This window comes from Haemaphysalis longicornis, unplaced genomic scaffold (genome assembly GCF_048455015.1).
Source record: "Haemaphysalis longicornis isolate Haplotype H1 unplaced genomic scaffold, Haemaphysalis longicornis Haplotype H1 scaffold_1, whole genome shotgun sequence".
Taxonomy (NCBI): Eukaryota; Metazoa; Arthropoda; class Arachnida; order Ixodida; family Ixodidae; genus Haemaphysalis; species Haemaphysalis longicornis.
In genome coordinates, this window is record NW_027526203.1 from 412,659,462 (window position 1) to 412,677,513 (window position 18,052).

Sequence of the window (18,052 nt, forward strand, 5' to 3'; positions counted from 1 at the left end):
CATACCAGAGTTCGCTCAGCTGCAGGACTCGGCTGCAGGTTCATTGCTCCCAACTGCTTCACTGCCCATAAGTAACGGGTGATAGCATCTCGGAAGTGAATGTGACAACATAGCGGGAAGTGAAGGGGTAGACCGACCTGTTACGATATCGATGATGACGTCACCTTTGAAAAGACGTCAGATTTGCATCAGCTGCCTCGTTGATAACAGACCCTTTTTTGAACCAGTTAGATTCCAAGTTCCTTTTGGGGTCCTCAAGGTGCATCATTGACTGCACTACCCCATGGGTCATGTGACATACCGGACCATGTCGGCTACTGGTGCAGGGAGAAGTACATGCTGCCTTTCTGCTGGGCAGAATTATATTATATGCCCCTTTATTGCAAATGAAAGTCTTCAAGCTGGACTGTGGCCTGCGAAGTTGGTAGTTATTTTTACAAGTGAACTTGGGCCCTTCCGCTCCGCGATGCCACAGATGCGGTTCTTGCGGCGGCACACGTTGTCGCGTGGAATAGTTTGGCTCGAATTTATTTGCTTACGACGAACTTACGAAATATTTTGTCAAAAGGATGCTGAACAGCTTCGCTGTTAGAATCGCGGACATTGCAGGCCATCCGTAGGACTTCTGCAGCCATAAAAGACTGTGCGAACACGTTCGCAGGTGGGACCTCTGCACGCAGCTACATGGGTGCCACATTGCGCACTCGGGTACGTCCGGGCGCCAACCCACCGGAGGAGAGTGGCGTGCTGGACGACGAGCAGTATCCGTCGTCGCGGATGGCGGAGTGGCGCAGTTTGCGCACTTTGTTCTTTTCGAAGAAGACCGGGCTGTCCTTCGACGGCGCTGGCGAGCACGGCGCGGGGCCCTTGTGCTGCTGCGACCTGGGGCTGCTGGCGTCGCGCGGTGCCTCGTCGGCCGGCAGCAGCGGCTCGGCGGCCGGCGGCGACTTGGCGCTCGCCACGCTGTTGTTGACCGGCATGGCGGCGGCGGCCTGCTCACGGGCGCCTCTCACTGGGCGCCGCGGGGGCGGCGCACCGAGGTCCGGGGCCCCACCAACCTGCGCCTGCAAGCCACCCACAAGAAACGTCACCCATGCAGGGTAATAGGGGTTCCCCACTTTGCATCTACGGCCATCACTGTGCACTCTATATAAGGCAATGCCGTAATTACGTTTCACCACAATGCACTTGATTGATCAACCCATACTGCCAAGAACGAAACTTGGGGGGAGTGACGATGTCTTGCCTTGTGCCTTGCCTTGAGTCAAATCGAGCGTACGATTTGACTCAAAAGTTTGGACCGCCCTCTGGCATCACGCACTGCAAGCGTTGCATTCAGAATCGCGGAGTGACACAGACGCAGCGCAGATAACATCTTTCATTCAGATTGTATGCGCATTGGTGTCATTCGCTGAAATCGATTGATTGATTGATTGTAGGGTTTAACGCGCCGACGCAACGCAGGCGATGAGGCGCGCCGTAGTGGAGGGCTCCGGATTAATTTAGACCACCTGGGGATCTTTAACGTGCGCCGAAATCTCGTACACACGGGCGTTTTTGCTTTTCGCCTCCATCAGAAAAGCGGCCGCCGCGGCCGGGAATCGAACCCGCGACCTCGTGCTCATCAGCGCAACGCCTTAGCCACTGAGCCACCGCGGCGGGTCCATGCGCTGAAATCGCTCCATTGGCGGCGAATTGGTCACTCGAGGGAATTGTGGTGAAGCGGAACTACGGCATTGCCTTAGAGTACCTCCCGAATGCAACACATTTTCAAAATTTCCGTGTTTCTGCCTCGCCACAATGTACCTTAACGAGCAATCATTCTGAATAAAGGAACAAAGTTAGCCAACGGCGAGATGTAGATTACAATTTGGCTAAGAAAAAAACTGGGGAAGCTTGCACTAAGTCGCGCAAGGCTCGGAACGTAGCGAAGCTGCAGGATCTCTTTCTACGTGAGCATTGAATGACTCATCACCACGCATATGTAGGAGTTGGAAATTGTCTATTTACAGGTTCCGTCGTCGCTTTGCACTGTGCTAGTAGTGGTCATCGCCATATTCACCGAGGCACGCGCTCACGAGCGCTCGGAATTTTCTCGCTCCTCGGGGTTTTCGCCAGTGTTTTTTTTTTTTTTTTTCTTTTGCTAAAGCCACTGCGCGTGCCGAGGACACTCGGCGGTCGCCGCGAGGCCCACGCTCATGAGCGCTCGGCGTTCCTCTCAGATAGTTTTCTGCAACACCGAACTTACGGCAAGTAACAACAGCTCCGTTAAAACGTGTTCTGCACTGTGGCATCATGGAATACAAGCCCGACAACATTCAGCATTGCGTCGCACTGTCACAGCGCGTAACAAAATTTTCAGTCAAACAATGCGTCTTGCCTCGTCATTGGTTAACTAAATTGGCTGGATGGCTAAATAACTTAATAAATATTTGGCTGGATCTTTCCGTCTCAATCAAAGCTTCGCAGCAAGTAAAAGAGGCTCTACAAAAAGACCTCCAGCGCAGCTTTATTCTCGAGCTCCACACACGCGGCATGTAAACACACTGGACGTGGCCGCTTGGTGAAAATAATAAAAATCGCGGAGCGGCTTACTGCGGAAATTTTGAAAGGCGAAATAAGCCCACATCATCATGTGGCATTGGTTGGTTCTCATTACTTCGTGTCTTATGGTGCGCTCATTCTCTGATGAACCATGCTGCGGCGGTCTTGTGCTGGTACGCAACTGGCCTGAAAATGTACTCCGCCAGGCATATGGGGGCCCAATGATGAGCTTATTATGCCGCATATACAAGAACGAATGCCACAACACGCTGACTGTGGCTGTTATAAATGGCCGTTTTGCGCCATTTGCGAATCGCGTGGCCGAGCTTTCGTGCAAATTGGAAATTGGTTTTCAAGCATACGAAAAGAAAGCAAAATCGTCAGAGAGCAAAACAGAGCCAGCTGGAAGCGGACTGGGGAAATATAAGCGCGCGCGAAACCGAAACAGAGATGACAAAGAGGGTGCGCGACAGTGCTGGGCCGAGACATGGATCGGGCGCTGGCGCGAAAATGGGGGGCAAATAAATGAGAAAAGTTGAAAAAGAGGAAACGAGAACGACGGACGAAAGAAAAGGAATTTCGGAGGCTTATGAATCGTGTGCCCACTGCGGATTCCGTAATCGTTGCCGGAAGATAATGATCCGAGAAGTCCAGCGCTTCCGCCAGCCGCCCTAAATCTTGGTCAGAAGCTCGCGGCTCCCCGCCACCGATCTTGGGCAGGTTCTTTTCCGCGACGATCTTTGGTGTTTTGCTGCAGAGCAGGCGATTATTTTTGGTGCACGTGGCCCAAAGTGGAGAAATATGACACACCGGCGGAAAGGAGATGCTAACGAGCGACCTTGGACGATGGTATATATGGGCCGCTGAGCCCGACCCAGTAACCGGGATTCGCAAGTTTGCCGGAATGCGAAGGCTGGCCGGGAGGTGGACACGACGTGCGCTCATTCGCTCGAAGCTTTCAGGGCTAGAATGGGATTTGCAGGTTACTATACGGCGATAACCTCCTTATCCTCTAAACTCCCCATGACGCTTGATTTCAAGTGCTAGCATGTTCTGCGGCCTTGGCAGCCTCAGAACTTCCTGTAAACTTGTTGTTACTCCCACAGCTAGCTGTTCTTAGTTAATTGGCAATTTTTCTCGGCGCGTGTTTGTCAGCGTGTGTTCGTGACCAGTGTCACGGCGCACGCGCTGCCAAGTACGGATCTTAATACAAAATCCTTTTGCCACTGTGCAGGCAACGGTATTGAGCTCAGGTCCCCGCGCTCCTGAAGCGGGAATCATAGTCACGCGCTCAGGAATCCACGCTCATAACAAGTTGTAATTGTGCGCCCTCTATTCAAGTTGTGTAAGCCTGTTTTAAGGCCTACAGGAGTGACTCAAAACTTCATGGCTTGTAGATTTCGGCGCGGCTGGAAATAGCAGCACCAGGAATAAAGAGCACTGCCGCTCCAAGCCTATGCCCCCTCACATACCCGCATGTACACGCCTGGAATTGACCGAAAATAGAGAAGCAACGACCTTGCTAGCGTATCTGGGGAGTCATCTTCCCCACGGCAGTATACCGGACACATGCTTGGGTATTTAGAAGATAGTATAACGAGCCTGAGGCTCTAGAACAAGCCTGAGGCTCTTTCCTACTCCGTGTTTTCCCTTGTAGTTTTAAAGCCACAACATTATAGGACGTACCCCATGAAACATTATCAATCGCTGCAACCGCATACCTGCACGCCAACAGATTTGACTGTACGACGCATCGCCCAGGGGTCACTGTCTAGGGATATTTTCTGCTCATTCACTCTGGCTATTGAAAGTTCCACGTTGTTTGTTCGTAACGTGTCGATTAAGCAGTTATCATACGAAAATGTTCATGCACCACTTTCTCCATAAGCACAAGCATTCCAATGACAATGAAATATTCATAAAAAATGCGCGCCAATCCACCCTGTGAAGGTGGTCGGAAAGCGAAGCTGTAAACGACTTCCAGCTTCCTCAAAGTAGACCACGATCTACTTTTTCAGCCATTATCACAACACACAGGGCTGAAATCCCGTCAAGGTACACCCCTGCGGCAACACCGACCTCCCCGTTGTGGTGCCTGGCACAACCTGAGATTCGTCTCAGTGTTCCGGGAATTCGAAAAAAAGCCGACTTGGCCCTTCAACAGCTTACGCTGCTGTTACTGCATGAATGGTACAACGACCGGAAACATGTGTACACAAATGGCTCAGTAACGTCATCCAGTTCGGCAGGTGCAGTGTTTGTGCCAGCAGATTTTGCAACAACTCGATTCCGTATTGGCCATACCACGAGCTCGACAGCTACGGAGCTTGCAGCCATTCGTGAGGCTCTTGATCATATCATCGGAGCTACTCCTCAAAATTGGGCGATCTTTTCGGATTCCAAGGCTGCCTTACAGAGCTTACGCGCAGCCCTGTGCTACGGCCCCCTACACCAACTGGTGACAGAGATAAGAGAAAAATTCCATCAAGCCATCACAGCCGGCCATGACGTAATTTTCCAGTGGCTTCCAGGTCACTGCGGAGTCATCGGTAATGTGCGGGCGGATGAAGCTGCCCGTACAGGCCATGAGAGCGACCGCACCATTCTACTTCCGCTTTCAAGGACCGATGCCGCCAGGACGCTTCGCTCCCTTGCACGCAAGATTACCATGCAGCAATGGAACACACCGGACTTTTCGAATCCCCGTCTGTATATTCAGGATCCCCTTCTTCAGCGCCGTATTCCGTATGGGCCGACCCCAGTCAACTTTACTTTGTAGACTGTGGTTGGGAGTGACCTTCACGAAAGCCTACTCCTTCCTCATCGGGATGGCCAGCAGCGCCCACTGTGACGCCTGCGGGGCGGAAGAGACTATAGAACATGTGCTGTGTCGCTGCCCCGAATACTTGTCGGAGAGGAGCGTGCTTGCCGCCGCGCTGAGCCGATTGGACAATCGACCATTTACGGTGGAAACTATTCTAAGTCATCGGTCTTCACCATCGACCTCGCAGAAGGTGACGAAAGCCCTTTTACGTTTCCTGAGTGAAACGAACTTGCTTGAAAGACTATAGTGCCCGAAACGGGACTAGAGTGCGCGCTTTCCCACTCCTATCTCTTCCTCTTCTCCCCCTCTTTTTATTCCCTGAGCCCCATTCCCCCAGTGCAGGGTAGCAAACCGGGCTCTACACCTGGTTGACCTCCCGGCCTTTCCTTTCTTTTTTCTTCTTTTTCTTCTTCTACACACGTGGCTCTACAAAGAATGAAACCGCAGAGAAGCAAAATGCACTTAACCGCACCATTTATTACTTCAAGGAGATATTCTGTGCTAAGGTTAAATCAATGCATGATTTGTGAATGGTGGTTCGTTGAGTTGTGTTGAAGCACGTGAGTAGAAACTCTTTAGAAGAAACACTTTTTAAGCACACTACTCACACAATCTGAGCGTCTTTTTGTAGCGAAAGCTACACTACGCTACATCGGGCAGTTTTCGCGGGGTGACCAGCTTTGACCTTGAGAGCTAGAGGTCAGACCACACCCCTCCCGCAAGCGCCCGACACGCAGCAGCGGCCCGATGGCGGGGAGAGATAGGCGGCAGGGCACAGATAGGCTTATTCTTGGATGAAAGCAGCGCGAACTTAAACAAGGACAAAGGAAGTGGAAGACAAAGACAGCCGCTGGTCTCAAAACTAGTTTAATATCAAGAAGGGCGAATATAAACACAACACAAAACAATAAGACACTCCACATCAGCAAAGCAAGATTACAAAAGCCACGGTGATAAGGAAACTGGATAGACAACGGCCGCAGTCAAGACCCACGCAGATATGCATCTCTTTGGGATGAAGACACACACTTGCTTGGCTGACACACTTGTGCCCTCTTTCTGCTAAGTGGAACATAATTTCCCGGGGCATTGGTTCACGGGGCCTAAATAAAATGTCAGTGGCAGGAAAATTAGGTGTACATCCGCTGCACTTAGTACAACGTAAAGAAAGATGGGCTATTGGGGGCCCTTTTATGACAATTAATGCTCTCTCAAACGCACGTTGATACAATATCTGTTCCGTTTTCATGTCTTTGTTTAAGTTCGCGCTGGTTTCATCCCAGAATATGTCTTTCCAACTAGCCCAACTTGCAACCCTTCTGCCGAGAGATAAGCGAGGGGGAACGGAGACGTGGGCGGGACCCGTGTCGCCACGTGGCGGAGGAAGGTGAGGAGGCCGCCGCCGCAGTGATAAGCGCGCGCCACAAAGGAAGGCCTGCAGGCCACGTGGGTCGCAGAGCCGTGTGCGATGGAGGGAGACGAACATCCAGTTGTGGTCGCTCGTAGAGCGGCGAGGCCTAAACAACGTCGTGAGGCGAAAAAAGATGGTGAATAAGCAGTGTATTCATTGCAAACATGTCTGTATATTGTTGCGAAACCACACCTCGACCACACCTCGACAATGGGCCTAGCCAGGGCAGTGAAGCTTTCGCTATCAACTAGGTTAACCAAATCTAAACCACAGCAATATTTTTCTCTCTTTTATTTTTAACCTTTCTTCTGCCCTGTAATTTATCGGAGATTTTCTTCCCCCTTTCCCACTTCACCCGCCGAGTAGCATGTCGGTGTCGAAATTCCAGCAAACATCTCGGCTTTCGCTTCAAATAAAGCGCTTTCTCTCTCTCTCTCTCTCTCTGCAAAATTAAAGGAAGCTCAAACCTAATGTTAGACGATCTCTCTTCTCCTCCGTCTCTGCCGCCGATCGCCTCCCTCGGCAACGAGATCCACGCGTTGGTGTGAGCTTCTTTTAATATTTGATAGCTCCTAGCGCATGCATGCGCACGAGCGCACACGGCCGCTACACGTGCTGTGGGCAGATCGCACAGCGGCGCGAGAGGTCGCATGACGCTATCACGTGGCATTCAGCGAGAATGCAGGGGGTAAACCTGCAGATGTGCTCGGTGAGTGTACCGTCTGTCTCTGCCGTCTCCGCGTGGGCTCGTAGCTCATTCGGGGAGAGAATGGGCTCTCGCTCTGTTTCTCTATTCGTTCCAGGTTCGATTCCTGGAGGTGCCAGCAACTTCTTTTATTTGTTCGCTGGAGTTTTCTATTGACACCAACGGTCGCGACAGAACTCTTGGGGGTAGAGGTAAAAAGCTTCGCTTCAAAAAGGCAATGTGGCAGCATTGTTCCTTGACACCCTGAATGTTGTCCGCCCTTGATTGCTTATTAGAGGAATCCGCGTAGTTTTTTTTTTGCTGTTCTTTATTCAGACCTGCATGCACGACCAAACTGCTATTCGAACCAGTTAATAAGCATCCATATCAGAATACGTGCGCTTAGTTGTTACGGATGGAGAGATTTCCACAGGGGATGCTGGAAAACGAAGTAACTTGACGGAACAAGCGCCGAGACGTCACGGGTGTCATTATTTTCCGTATCATTCTCTCCTCCCCTAATAACTCAGCTCTATTAGTCTAGTATTAAGCATCAAGTTGCCCATTTTCTAGCGTTATTTTACAAGCATTCATGATTTACCTATAGCGGAAATTCAGGCAAGACACGGACAGAGTACGAAACCCACCCCCGCCGCACGTTTTTCGTCATGACGCTTGGGCTTTTAAAATACACGCAAATGAAGAAAGGTCAAAGGTTTGAGGGGCTAAACCGGAATATAGCGCCGGAGTTCTTTGTAGTTTTTCAACCGCGCCTACTCCCTCGCGATATTTTGTTGCTTATTCTATAGTAATCCCGTTATTATGCCTCAACTCGTATTGATTATTTTTGCACCCGCTGAATTTGTCGAACTCTTATTTGTGACATGTTGCGTAGTTCAAATCCAGCGCATTTTTTTTTAATTCTAGTGCGCAGTGAAAGTACAGAGCCTTAGCAAAGCTCGGAAGCGGAGAAAGAATAAAGCCAAGATTGACGTAGCTGCTTGCGCGTTAGATCTTGTAAGATCACCTGATGACAGGCCGGCACCCGCGCAGTGCTGGCTCCCATCGAAAAGCGCGATCACAGCCAGGCACCGGCAAATCACAAGCTGATCTTGCGATATCCTACGCGCGAACAGGTGTGTCAAGTTGGTCCCGTGTGTCTTTCGCGGTCCCCTAGCAAACTACAGCAATGATTTCACACGTGCTTGCAATCTGACGTAATGCTATCTCAGACTATTTAATTTAAAAGCTCCTTTCGTGGTGATTATCTACCCATATTCTTGTCCAAGCACCGTTTGAATAAGATGCCGCACGACGCGTTAGATGACTTGCAGGTACGTCGTCAGACAGTACGTCGCCAAATTCGACCTCGAGGATTGTGAAAGGAAAACAACAATTCCTGAACGCAAGTTTCTCGTATCCCCCTCCCACCGTAACAAGTGCGCATAAATTAGCCATAAAAGCCTGGAACATGGGTTACACCCTCTAAATTTACTTAGCTGTGACGGTAAGACCATTCGGTTACCCACAATGCGTGAACATTACCGAGGAAATACTAATGACGAAGACATAGGAACACAGCGCTCGTGTATGTTATTTCTTAGCCTTCGAACTAGGCTGACCTAACAAGGCGGAGGAGCTCGTAGAGGCTCACCTGGTAAACGAGCACCATCCCCTAGTGGCCACGAAAACAGGATGCCAATTGCGTACTCACCCAGGATACAATACCACCAAGAAACATGGCAATCGTGCCACGGACATAACCACAACTATCAGTCAAAACCCCCTTGTGCCTCCCACTCCCCGCAACAATTGCACCCGGAGTTCCATTAGAGAAGACATGCGGCACAAGCACAGACACAAGAAAGAATACACGGATCCTACCCCACTATTCTGCCCACGGATGCTGCGAACTACGCTTCTATGAACGTCATGACAGCTGCCGTCCTCGTGTGCGCCGAACACATCGCCAGAATCACCAATACCAGCATCAACACCTTCCCAACAAAGGAGGCAGGCAGCCATCGCTCTTGCCGGCACCCACACACCGGCACATACAAACATCATTCGCATTGGAGGAGCATGTCCAAGCTTCCCCAGCAGACGAATATCAAGAGTGGCTGCACATATCCTTCACCAACGACCCCCTCAAGTCAAGGTCCATCTCGTTTGAACTCCTGTCCACCCGTCTCTTCACGACAATTTTATGTTCCGCACGGCAGCTCGAGAATTGGCCGACCTGGCATAGCGGGACGACTGGCTGCGGGCAGCCCACCCTCCTTAGTTACCTGTCAGAGCATTACAGAATACTGAAAGTTGGATAGGCAGCACAATCGTACTGTCCGCCCGGCGCTCACCAAGTGCCAGGAGCGTCAAGTGAGACTCCCGCAAACAAACGCCTTCCCCTACCCATCTCGCTCCATTCCATCGATCCCACCTGATAACACCTAAACGAGGTTTGTACCCTCTACGACATGGTATGTGGCTACTATAGTTGTAGACGACGGAACTTCACCCCATCTCCGACCTTCACCATAGGCCGTGGGAGAGAAACTGACCAGCTACAGCCGCGCCACATAGCTTCCGCTGGTGGAATGCGCGCTGAAAGAAGGCAGCAAGCTCCAACGGTATCCTGAAGTGAGGAGTCCTGCCACGCATGCAGACTCCTTTTTGTGGGAGCATAAAAACGTTTATTTGCTGTTTCTCTCCTCTGAAGTCATCCTTAATATTTTTTTTTGTAGGACTCCCCACCAAACTTTAGCAAATCTAAGCGGGCCACCGTTTGCTACTTCCTTTAGTGTCCCTTTGAGTAATATTATGATTAAAAAAAATGGGCCCATCTCCCCGCGAGGGGGACTCGAGTAAATGCGTCGCATAGGGGGTGGGTGTATTGCGTTAACATTTAGTGCTTGGGGGGTTGGTGCTATCACGTGTACACCACGCAGCTATCACGCCGCTAGCACGCCGCTGAGTCGCCAACGCACGCCGCTGACGACGTAGTTTGAATGAGTCAAGGATATAAGGCGCGTTCGTAGCCTTTGATTCTGTGTCGGTTTTGTGGCGCAGTGGGAAGAGCACCATGCACCTCGCGTTCCGTCCACAGGTAGTGAAAGCGTTGTATCAGCAGCTTCTTGACGTAGTTTGAATGAGTCAAGGATATAAGGCGCGTTCGTAGCCTTTCATTCTGTGTCGGCTTTGTGGCGCAGTGGGTAGAGCACCATGTACCTTGCGTTCCGCCCGCAGGGTCGTGGGATCGAAACCAGGCGCCGGTAACTGTTATTTCTTTTTATAGTGTAGGGAAAGGCTGGCTGCTGCGGACGCCGACGCACGGGTGACATCGTGAGTTATACAAATTCTCTGCATTTAAAAAGTTAACTTTGCTTTTACCCTATCCAGTAATATAACTTTGGAATGGGCCTGTTACCCGATTGGATTATTTATCTTACGTCTGTAAGAATTCGCCTATTTTTACTCGCTTCGGCTCCCGATGTTTGCGCGCTTTTCATCACACCTTCCGCTTTCCCATTTCGTTCCCATTCCTGCCAACCTGCAGCCCCGAAGATCACGCAACAGGCTTGCCTGTTTATCAGCCTCTCGTTGCCTTCGAATAAACATGCGCTCCTCTTTTTTCTAAGCAATTGATTTCGACTAAAAACTGCGTTCAGGACGTAACGGCATGATGTGTTTTTCTGTGAAGCTCCCAGCTACAGGGCTATAAGTTTGGGTACCAAGAGCCATCGCCTTTGTTGTCGCTTATTTTCGCATGTTCCGGTATGCCTGGCGTCGAGTACTAAATGAAAGCATGAGAAGCCTGTAAATAGAACCGCGGGTTCGATTCCCGGCCGCGGCGGCCGCTTTTCTGATGGAGGCGAAAAGCAAAAACGCCCGTGTGTACGAGATTTCGGCGCACGTTAAAGATCCCCAGGTGGTCAAAATTAATCCGGAGCCCTCCACTACGGCGCGCCTCATCGCCTGCGTTGCGTCGGCGCGTTAAACCCCACAATCAATCAATGTAAATAGAACCGTGACACATTAAAAAAATAATAAGCGAGGGCGGCCTCACTTATAACTACAAACTTAAGTGTTATGGTTGCCAACGCTTGTTTGCGCTTGATTTCAGATAACTCTCGTTATGATCATTCTCTTGGTTGACCTGGCTACAGGCAGAATTACTGCCTGGAAAGTCTATGCCACCATTTTAGACACAGCGACGGTATAAATGACATGCCCTCTGGCGTGAAGAAAGAAAATAGCATGACAGTGAGTACTCGGCGAAAAAGAAAAAAAGAGAAGAAAGATGTGCGCCGCACAATAAAAAAGGAAGTATATGAAAAGCTCGAGCGCATGCTCAAAAGCGGGAAAAGAAGTTCGATAAAGGCAACGCCCCGGTAGTCGAGATTTCGGCGTACGTTAACGATCCCCAGGTGATCTGAATTCATCATGAGCCCTCCACTACAGCGCGCCTCATAGCCCGGGTGTAGCTTAGGGGCGTTAAACCCCGACATTTTTTTACAATAAAGTAGACAGGTTAAAATGAAGGCGCAGAATTAAGATGTAGTCCTGCCGTGGGTTCAAATTCAATGTGCAGGTTTTCCTCTGTACCCGCTTCGACCGAAGACATGCATATAGGTCGAAAGAGGCCCCACTAAGTCCCCCGCACAAATGACTCGCATTGTTCCTTATTTTTCTGCTTCGTGGCAACTTTCAAGTTCAGGGTGCTTCCAACCGGCGTGGCGCCAACACCATCTCCTTGACCCATTTTCCTTTACCCGGCGCTGAAAGCTCCGGCGGAGTGCATAAACATGGATTAGAGCTACGGCTCCCTCTCAAGCAATGCGGATCTCATGTCTAGCAATAAAATGACTCAATGAGACGGGCATTTCGGACGTCACTTTGCTTAACACTTTAAAAGACACGTGCAACACTCGTTCCGACATTGTGAAACTCCTGAAACGCTTTTAGAAGACGGTCAATGACCGTGTCCATCCTACGTGTTCACGAAATATCCGAGCAAATATTACTGCGCTGCGCACGCAAATGACTTAAAAACTATTTAGAGTTCGGTAATTGTCTGTGTGCTTATGTGACGTCACACAAGCAATAACACGGCAATTGGCCGGCTAAGTTTCAGTGTAGTAATGAAAGCATCCGACAGCTTCTTTAAACAAACTCACAACAAAGACAATTCAGGTGATAGAGAAAGGCTGCTGCAGCGAGCGAGTGACAGAGTCCCGCGGACTGTGCTAACGATAAACGATGGCTTTTGCAGGGCTTCCTGCAGGTACAAACGAAGGGCAGCGCTTATCAGCTCTGCTGAAGGGACATTTATGTTAGTTCCCGTGTTTGCTAACCTATTAAGCCCGCACTTCAAGCAATATTCTCCAGTCTTGGAGAAATTACATTCAATGTAAAAAAGGCAGTGCAGGAGAAAAAAGGAAATGTAATTTCGCCCTTTTTTGCAACGTTTCCCAGTAATATTCGAAATTTTGATGAATGTCTACTTTTTATGCTTACATATGGTCTTGCTCACTTATGGATTGCTCACTTAAGAATACACAGACTGACTACATTTTACGACTGTACCAGATTGCGACGAGGAGGAGGAATAAACATCTATTTGAGCAAGAGGGTATTGTGATGGGGATGTGGTTAGCCTCATATGTCCAGGAGGCCGCGAGCCTGTGCCGAATCCAGGGCTCGTTGCACCACGGTTTCTTGAGGTTCCGGCGCCGAGCTGGTCAGCGTAGACTCCCACTGCTCAAAAGATATGGATTGTTAATGGGGTTGAGGTTATGTGGGCGAGATAATGCGAGATGATACGTCGTAAGAGGCAAGTTGCAGTGCGGACAGTCTGGCGAAAAGAGGGATGGTGAGATCTTCAAGGGGATTAGGTCATTGTAAAATGTTTCTGTTTTCAGTCTTCGGAGTATTTATGCTTGGTAGATTGAGAGAGAGAGAGAGAGAGAGAGAGAGAGAGAGAGAGAGAGAGAGAGAGAGAGAGAGAGAGAGAGAGAGAGAGAGAGAGAGAGAGAGAGAGAGAGAGAGAGAGAGAGAGAGAGAGAGAGAGAGAGAGAGAGATCTTTAATGGTACTGGGGTGGTTAGCCTGGCAAAGGCACCTAGCTTGCTACACCATATGTGTGGGAAAAAAATGAAATTGATGAAGTGATGACGATGACGATTATAACGATGATGCGTTCACTTATGAAGCCTTATTTACAGATTCTGATCAAGTTCCGTACTTCGCAGGAAAGCCAATAGAGCTTTTGTCGGACTGTGGAGGAGGATATGTTCTTCTCATGTGTGTGTAGTGTGAGAGTATTGAGTTGCAATTGGGGTCAATAGGTGTTGGACCGTTGGCTGGCGGTTTCATTCAACTCGGGATTTCCTGCCCAGATATGAAGGTCGAGGGCGGCAGCATGTGCTGCCTCGATCCCTAAAAGGCCTGAGTGGCCTGGGGCCCAGACAATGGTTACATTCATGTCGTCGGGAAGCTTTTGTAGGATGGATAGAACCTTGGCGGATGCTAGTCCGGCTAGATACAGGGGACAGGCGTGTTGAGAGTCCCTTAAGTTTGTGAGGTATGGGTCGTTGCAGTGAGGCGGGGTTGCATGAGCAATGGTCATTGCCTCTGCGGCGCTAATGGATAGGTGAGAATATGAGGCCGTGGTGGTGATGTGCCCTCTTGGTCTGAGCACCTCGAGAGTAGTCCTCGGCGTTTTATGACTCAGTGCGATGTGGGTGTACCTTGTGCGTTGTTCATCTCCGTATTTCGTGGTGAGGTGTTGAATCCTTGCGTCTGAAGATTGGATCCATACGCCTCGGAACACGTGCACCTCGGAACAGGTGCCACACGTAGGAAAATCAGATTGTGATGAAGATAATATTTTCATTGGCTTCTAACCAAGCTCGCAAGGCGTTGTTTGTGTGTGTACATGCTTGATGAGTCACTTTTCGTAATGAGAATTAACAATAACTTGGATAAATATCTTTCAAGATTTTTTGGACGTATTTTTCAATAAACGTTGTTGCGTGAAAACAGAAGTACAGTCTAAACTCGTTATAAGGAAGTACTATCGGGGCAGTAAATTAGTTCTTGATATCCGATATTCGTTATAACCGTAGAGGTAAAAATCGGCTTTAATAAATCCGCAATCTGGCTCGCGCAACAATCCTAGATAAAAAGAAAACGCATTGTTCTAGGCTTCGAACCAACTATAAACGAGGTAGTCCTTCTCTGTCTCCTCGTGGCATTTCAAACTAAGCATACCGGAACGTCACAACGTGAAATTACAGCAGAACAAAGTTCTTTTGGCAAAACAGGCCGGCCTTCTTATTTACTTGAAGGAGGATGTGGCCTTCGCCCGGTGACTTTTCACAGTCTGAGCGGAATAAAGCCTTCTCCATTGTCCACACAATAATGGTCCCGAAGCTACGGAACAACGGTTGTTTTGTCTCACTTTTTTAAGATCTTGCTTTTATTATGCTAGCTGTCGAGTTTTGAGTCTCGCGGGAACCAAATATTTCTTCGTTATAGCCGATATCGCGCTGCTCCCGAGGATTCGGTTTCGTTATAAAAAGAATAGGTGTTCTTGAAATGAAGCGTGACCAAGCAAACTTCGTATTTAGTTCGCTACATCCAATAATTCGCTCTACCAGTGTTCCCTATAACGAGGTTCGACTATAGAAAAATTTTTCCTCCGAAATAGAAAAGCGAGCGCGAAAGTATGAAAACGCTGATTATAAGTAAAAGTCTGGCCTCGCTGCGATCAAGGACATATATTTTTCATTCGTCGCGTCATTCTAATTCATTTTCGGTCAGCTTGAATGCATCACAGAATTCAAGGACTTTGCTGGTACTGCAGAACGCTGCGAAGAATATACAGAACACCGCACTGTGTCATCCTTAGTACTACGTTCAAGCTGACCTCACAATGAACGTGAGCCAACTAGCCGAACCACAAACAATTCTACATCTCATTACCATAGTATGTATTCAGGTCGGGCCACAATTTCCCACATACCTTTTTTAGAAACGTACTGAAAATGTTTCAAAACTAAGGCCAACAAATGCAGAAGCAAAAAAAAAAGAGGACTAAGGTGGAAAGCGGAAACGCGTTTTTTCTGCCGCGAGTAAACTGAGAATTGTAACGTCGGGAACAGAAACAAATCTGGACCAAAAGCAATGACAGGACGTACAAATTATACACTTGACACCCACAGAATGCATACTCTTCCTTCTAATTTCTGCGTTATACGGAGGTGTATACTTTTGACTGTGAACCCCACTTGATGACCTGAGGCAGAGTTCCCAGAGGCACAAACCGCATGCGGTTTGTACAAGTTCTCAATTTGCAGCCGTCGCGCGAACTTGTGCCGTTTTGAACGGAACCGTGCGGTTACCTTTGTGGGTTGAATTTGTTGCTTTGCGCGGCTGGCGCCGCGTGCTTACCGTACTATGGTACTGACTATTTTCTTGCTGGCACGTCGCAAGTGTGTGGTCCACGGCTGCAAGAGTATAGGGGGCGGTGGCGTCGGCCCCGACTGCCATGAAAAAAAAAAAAAAAGTTGACCTTAAAACTCCACAAATTACGCCGATGAAGGCCGCCTAGAGTTTCCTGAACTCTGTTTACGAACGTGAAGCAGGTACATAAAGAACGCTCGCAACCGACTTCGCCGTCGGATGTTATGCACCATGCCGAGAACAGCATGGGCGCAGGAGCCATTCGGTGATGATCGCCCAGGGACACCATAAAAGGCACATATTTCACACGAAATAATATTGCTCATCTCGAAAAGATAAAAAAAAAAAACCTTAGCACATCTTGCTCAGAACTTCCATAAGAATATGCGTTGGGGTCACATGACAACTTCGGGCCCATCGTCTGAAAGGTAGATCACTTCTGCGGACTCAATGAAAGCCCTGTCTCAGTAATGGCGTAGTGATTTGTCACAGACTGGTTTTCCGCGCCAGTTTTTTTTTTAATTTTTAACACATACCAGCTTGAAATTACCATAGCTTGGAATAGGGCTAGTTGGTTTTTGACGGGAAACATTGCTGGCGAAACATTATGCTTGCAATGAAAGCTGCAATGTTCCGTCATGTTCCTTGCCTCCCAGGTTTCCTTAAAGCTTCCTGCTCTGTTGGAAGGGGGTCTACTTTCATCAGGCGTCCCTCACTTCCCCGGATGCGCGGCTTAATGTCAACCTAGTTAGGCTAACATAAAAAATTGGCCGCCTCTCTGCTTACTTCGCTGCAAATGGCGACGAAAGACGATAGCCTTGTGCCGCCGCTGCCACGTAAATGCCTCTCTTCTTCATCCCCCCCCCCCTACCCACAGTGACGTCTTTCCCCTCCCGTTTCGCTCTTCCCATGATAAACACGGTGGAGCTTTGCCCCAGTCAATTCAATTTTCCCGCGTTCCACTGCTCCGGCGCCATCTACAGGAACCTTTAGTTACTGTTGGACTTCTTAGAATGCCATCAGGAAAGGTAGTGCAGCGCGTGAGCGCTTTTTGTATTTCTGGGTCAAAACATTGTTTGCAAGGGGTATTTTTAATTGCTGTCACAAAAATCATAAGCAGCCATGTGTTTTTAATTGTAAGAACACTGCAGATACCACTCATGTATTGGTGTTCTGTCTCAGATGTACCCAATGCTTTTTGCGCAACAATGTTGACAACCTGAACATTGCCACCAGATTCAGTGTTTAAACGTCTCGTTCAAGAATTATTGTACCTTTTGGCCGGGCGGCTCAGTCGAGGGACAGACAGACCAAAATTTCCCTGTTTAAGTAGCCCAGGAGTAGTAGTAATAATAATAATAATAATAATAATAATAATAATAATAATAATAATAATAATAATAATAATAATAATAATAATAATAATAATAATAATAATAATAATAATAATAATCACACCACCACCACCGCCATCATCATCATCATCATCATCATCTTATCTACGTCCACTGCAGGGCAAAGGCATCTCCCATTAATCTCCAATTACCCCGGTCCTGTGCTAACTGCGACCAATTTATCCCCGCAAACTTCTTGATCTCATCTGCACATCTAAATTTATGCCGCCCCCTGCAGCGCTTGCCTTCTCTAAGAATCCACTCCGTTACCCTTAATGACCGACCGTTATCTTGCCTTCGCATTTCATGCCCTGCCCATACCCATTTCTTCTTCTTAAGTTCTTCTAATATGTCCTTACCATGCATCTGTTCCCTGACCCACTCCGCTCTCTTCTTGTCCCTTAATGTTCCATCTGTCATCTTCCGTTCCATTGCTCGCTGAGTCCCATGAATACGCCAAGATAGTCTATCGTCTTTTAAAAGAAACTAGTGGTACTCTAGACAAAGCCGGCCCAATGGCGCAGCTTCGTCCTGTCTTTAATAAGCCATTGCACTGAGTCTGCTGAATGAACAGAAGCTGGTCGTGTGGCTCACTGAGGCAGGTGAACTGCATTGCTTAGTCTTAGCAGATGGTACGACAAGGTGACAAGGCGGACCGAGTATGATGATATGAGATATAGTTGGCAGACACAACGTGTAGTCATAGACAAACGGAGCACGAACACAACAGTA

The 18,052-nt window shown here is 48.7% G+C and overlaps 1 protein-coding gene across 4 annotated transcripts in view; it reads right to left on the reverse strand.

Annotated features, from left to right (window-relative positions):
• The window catches only part of LOC144155525 (sodium-dependent noradrenaline transporter-like), a 204,091-nt gene that overhangs the window by 52,829 nt on the left and 133,210 nt on the right, over positions 1–18,052 (reverse strand). For all 4 annotated transcript variants that reach the window (XM_077687028.1, XM_077687029.1, XM_077687030.1 and 1 more), the window contains exon 2: positions 731–1,064. In XM_077687028.1, coding sequence (XP_077543154.1) covers positions 731–1,064 — 334 coding nt within the window. The remainder of the gene's footprint in view (positions 1–730; positions 1,065–18,052) is intronic.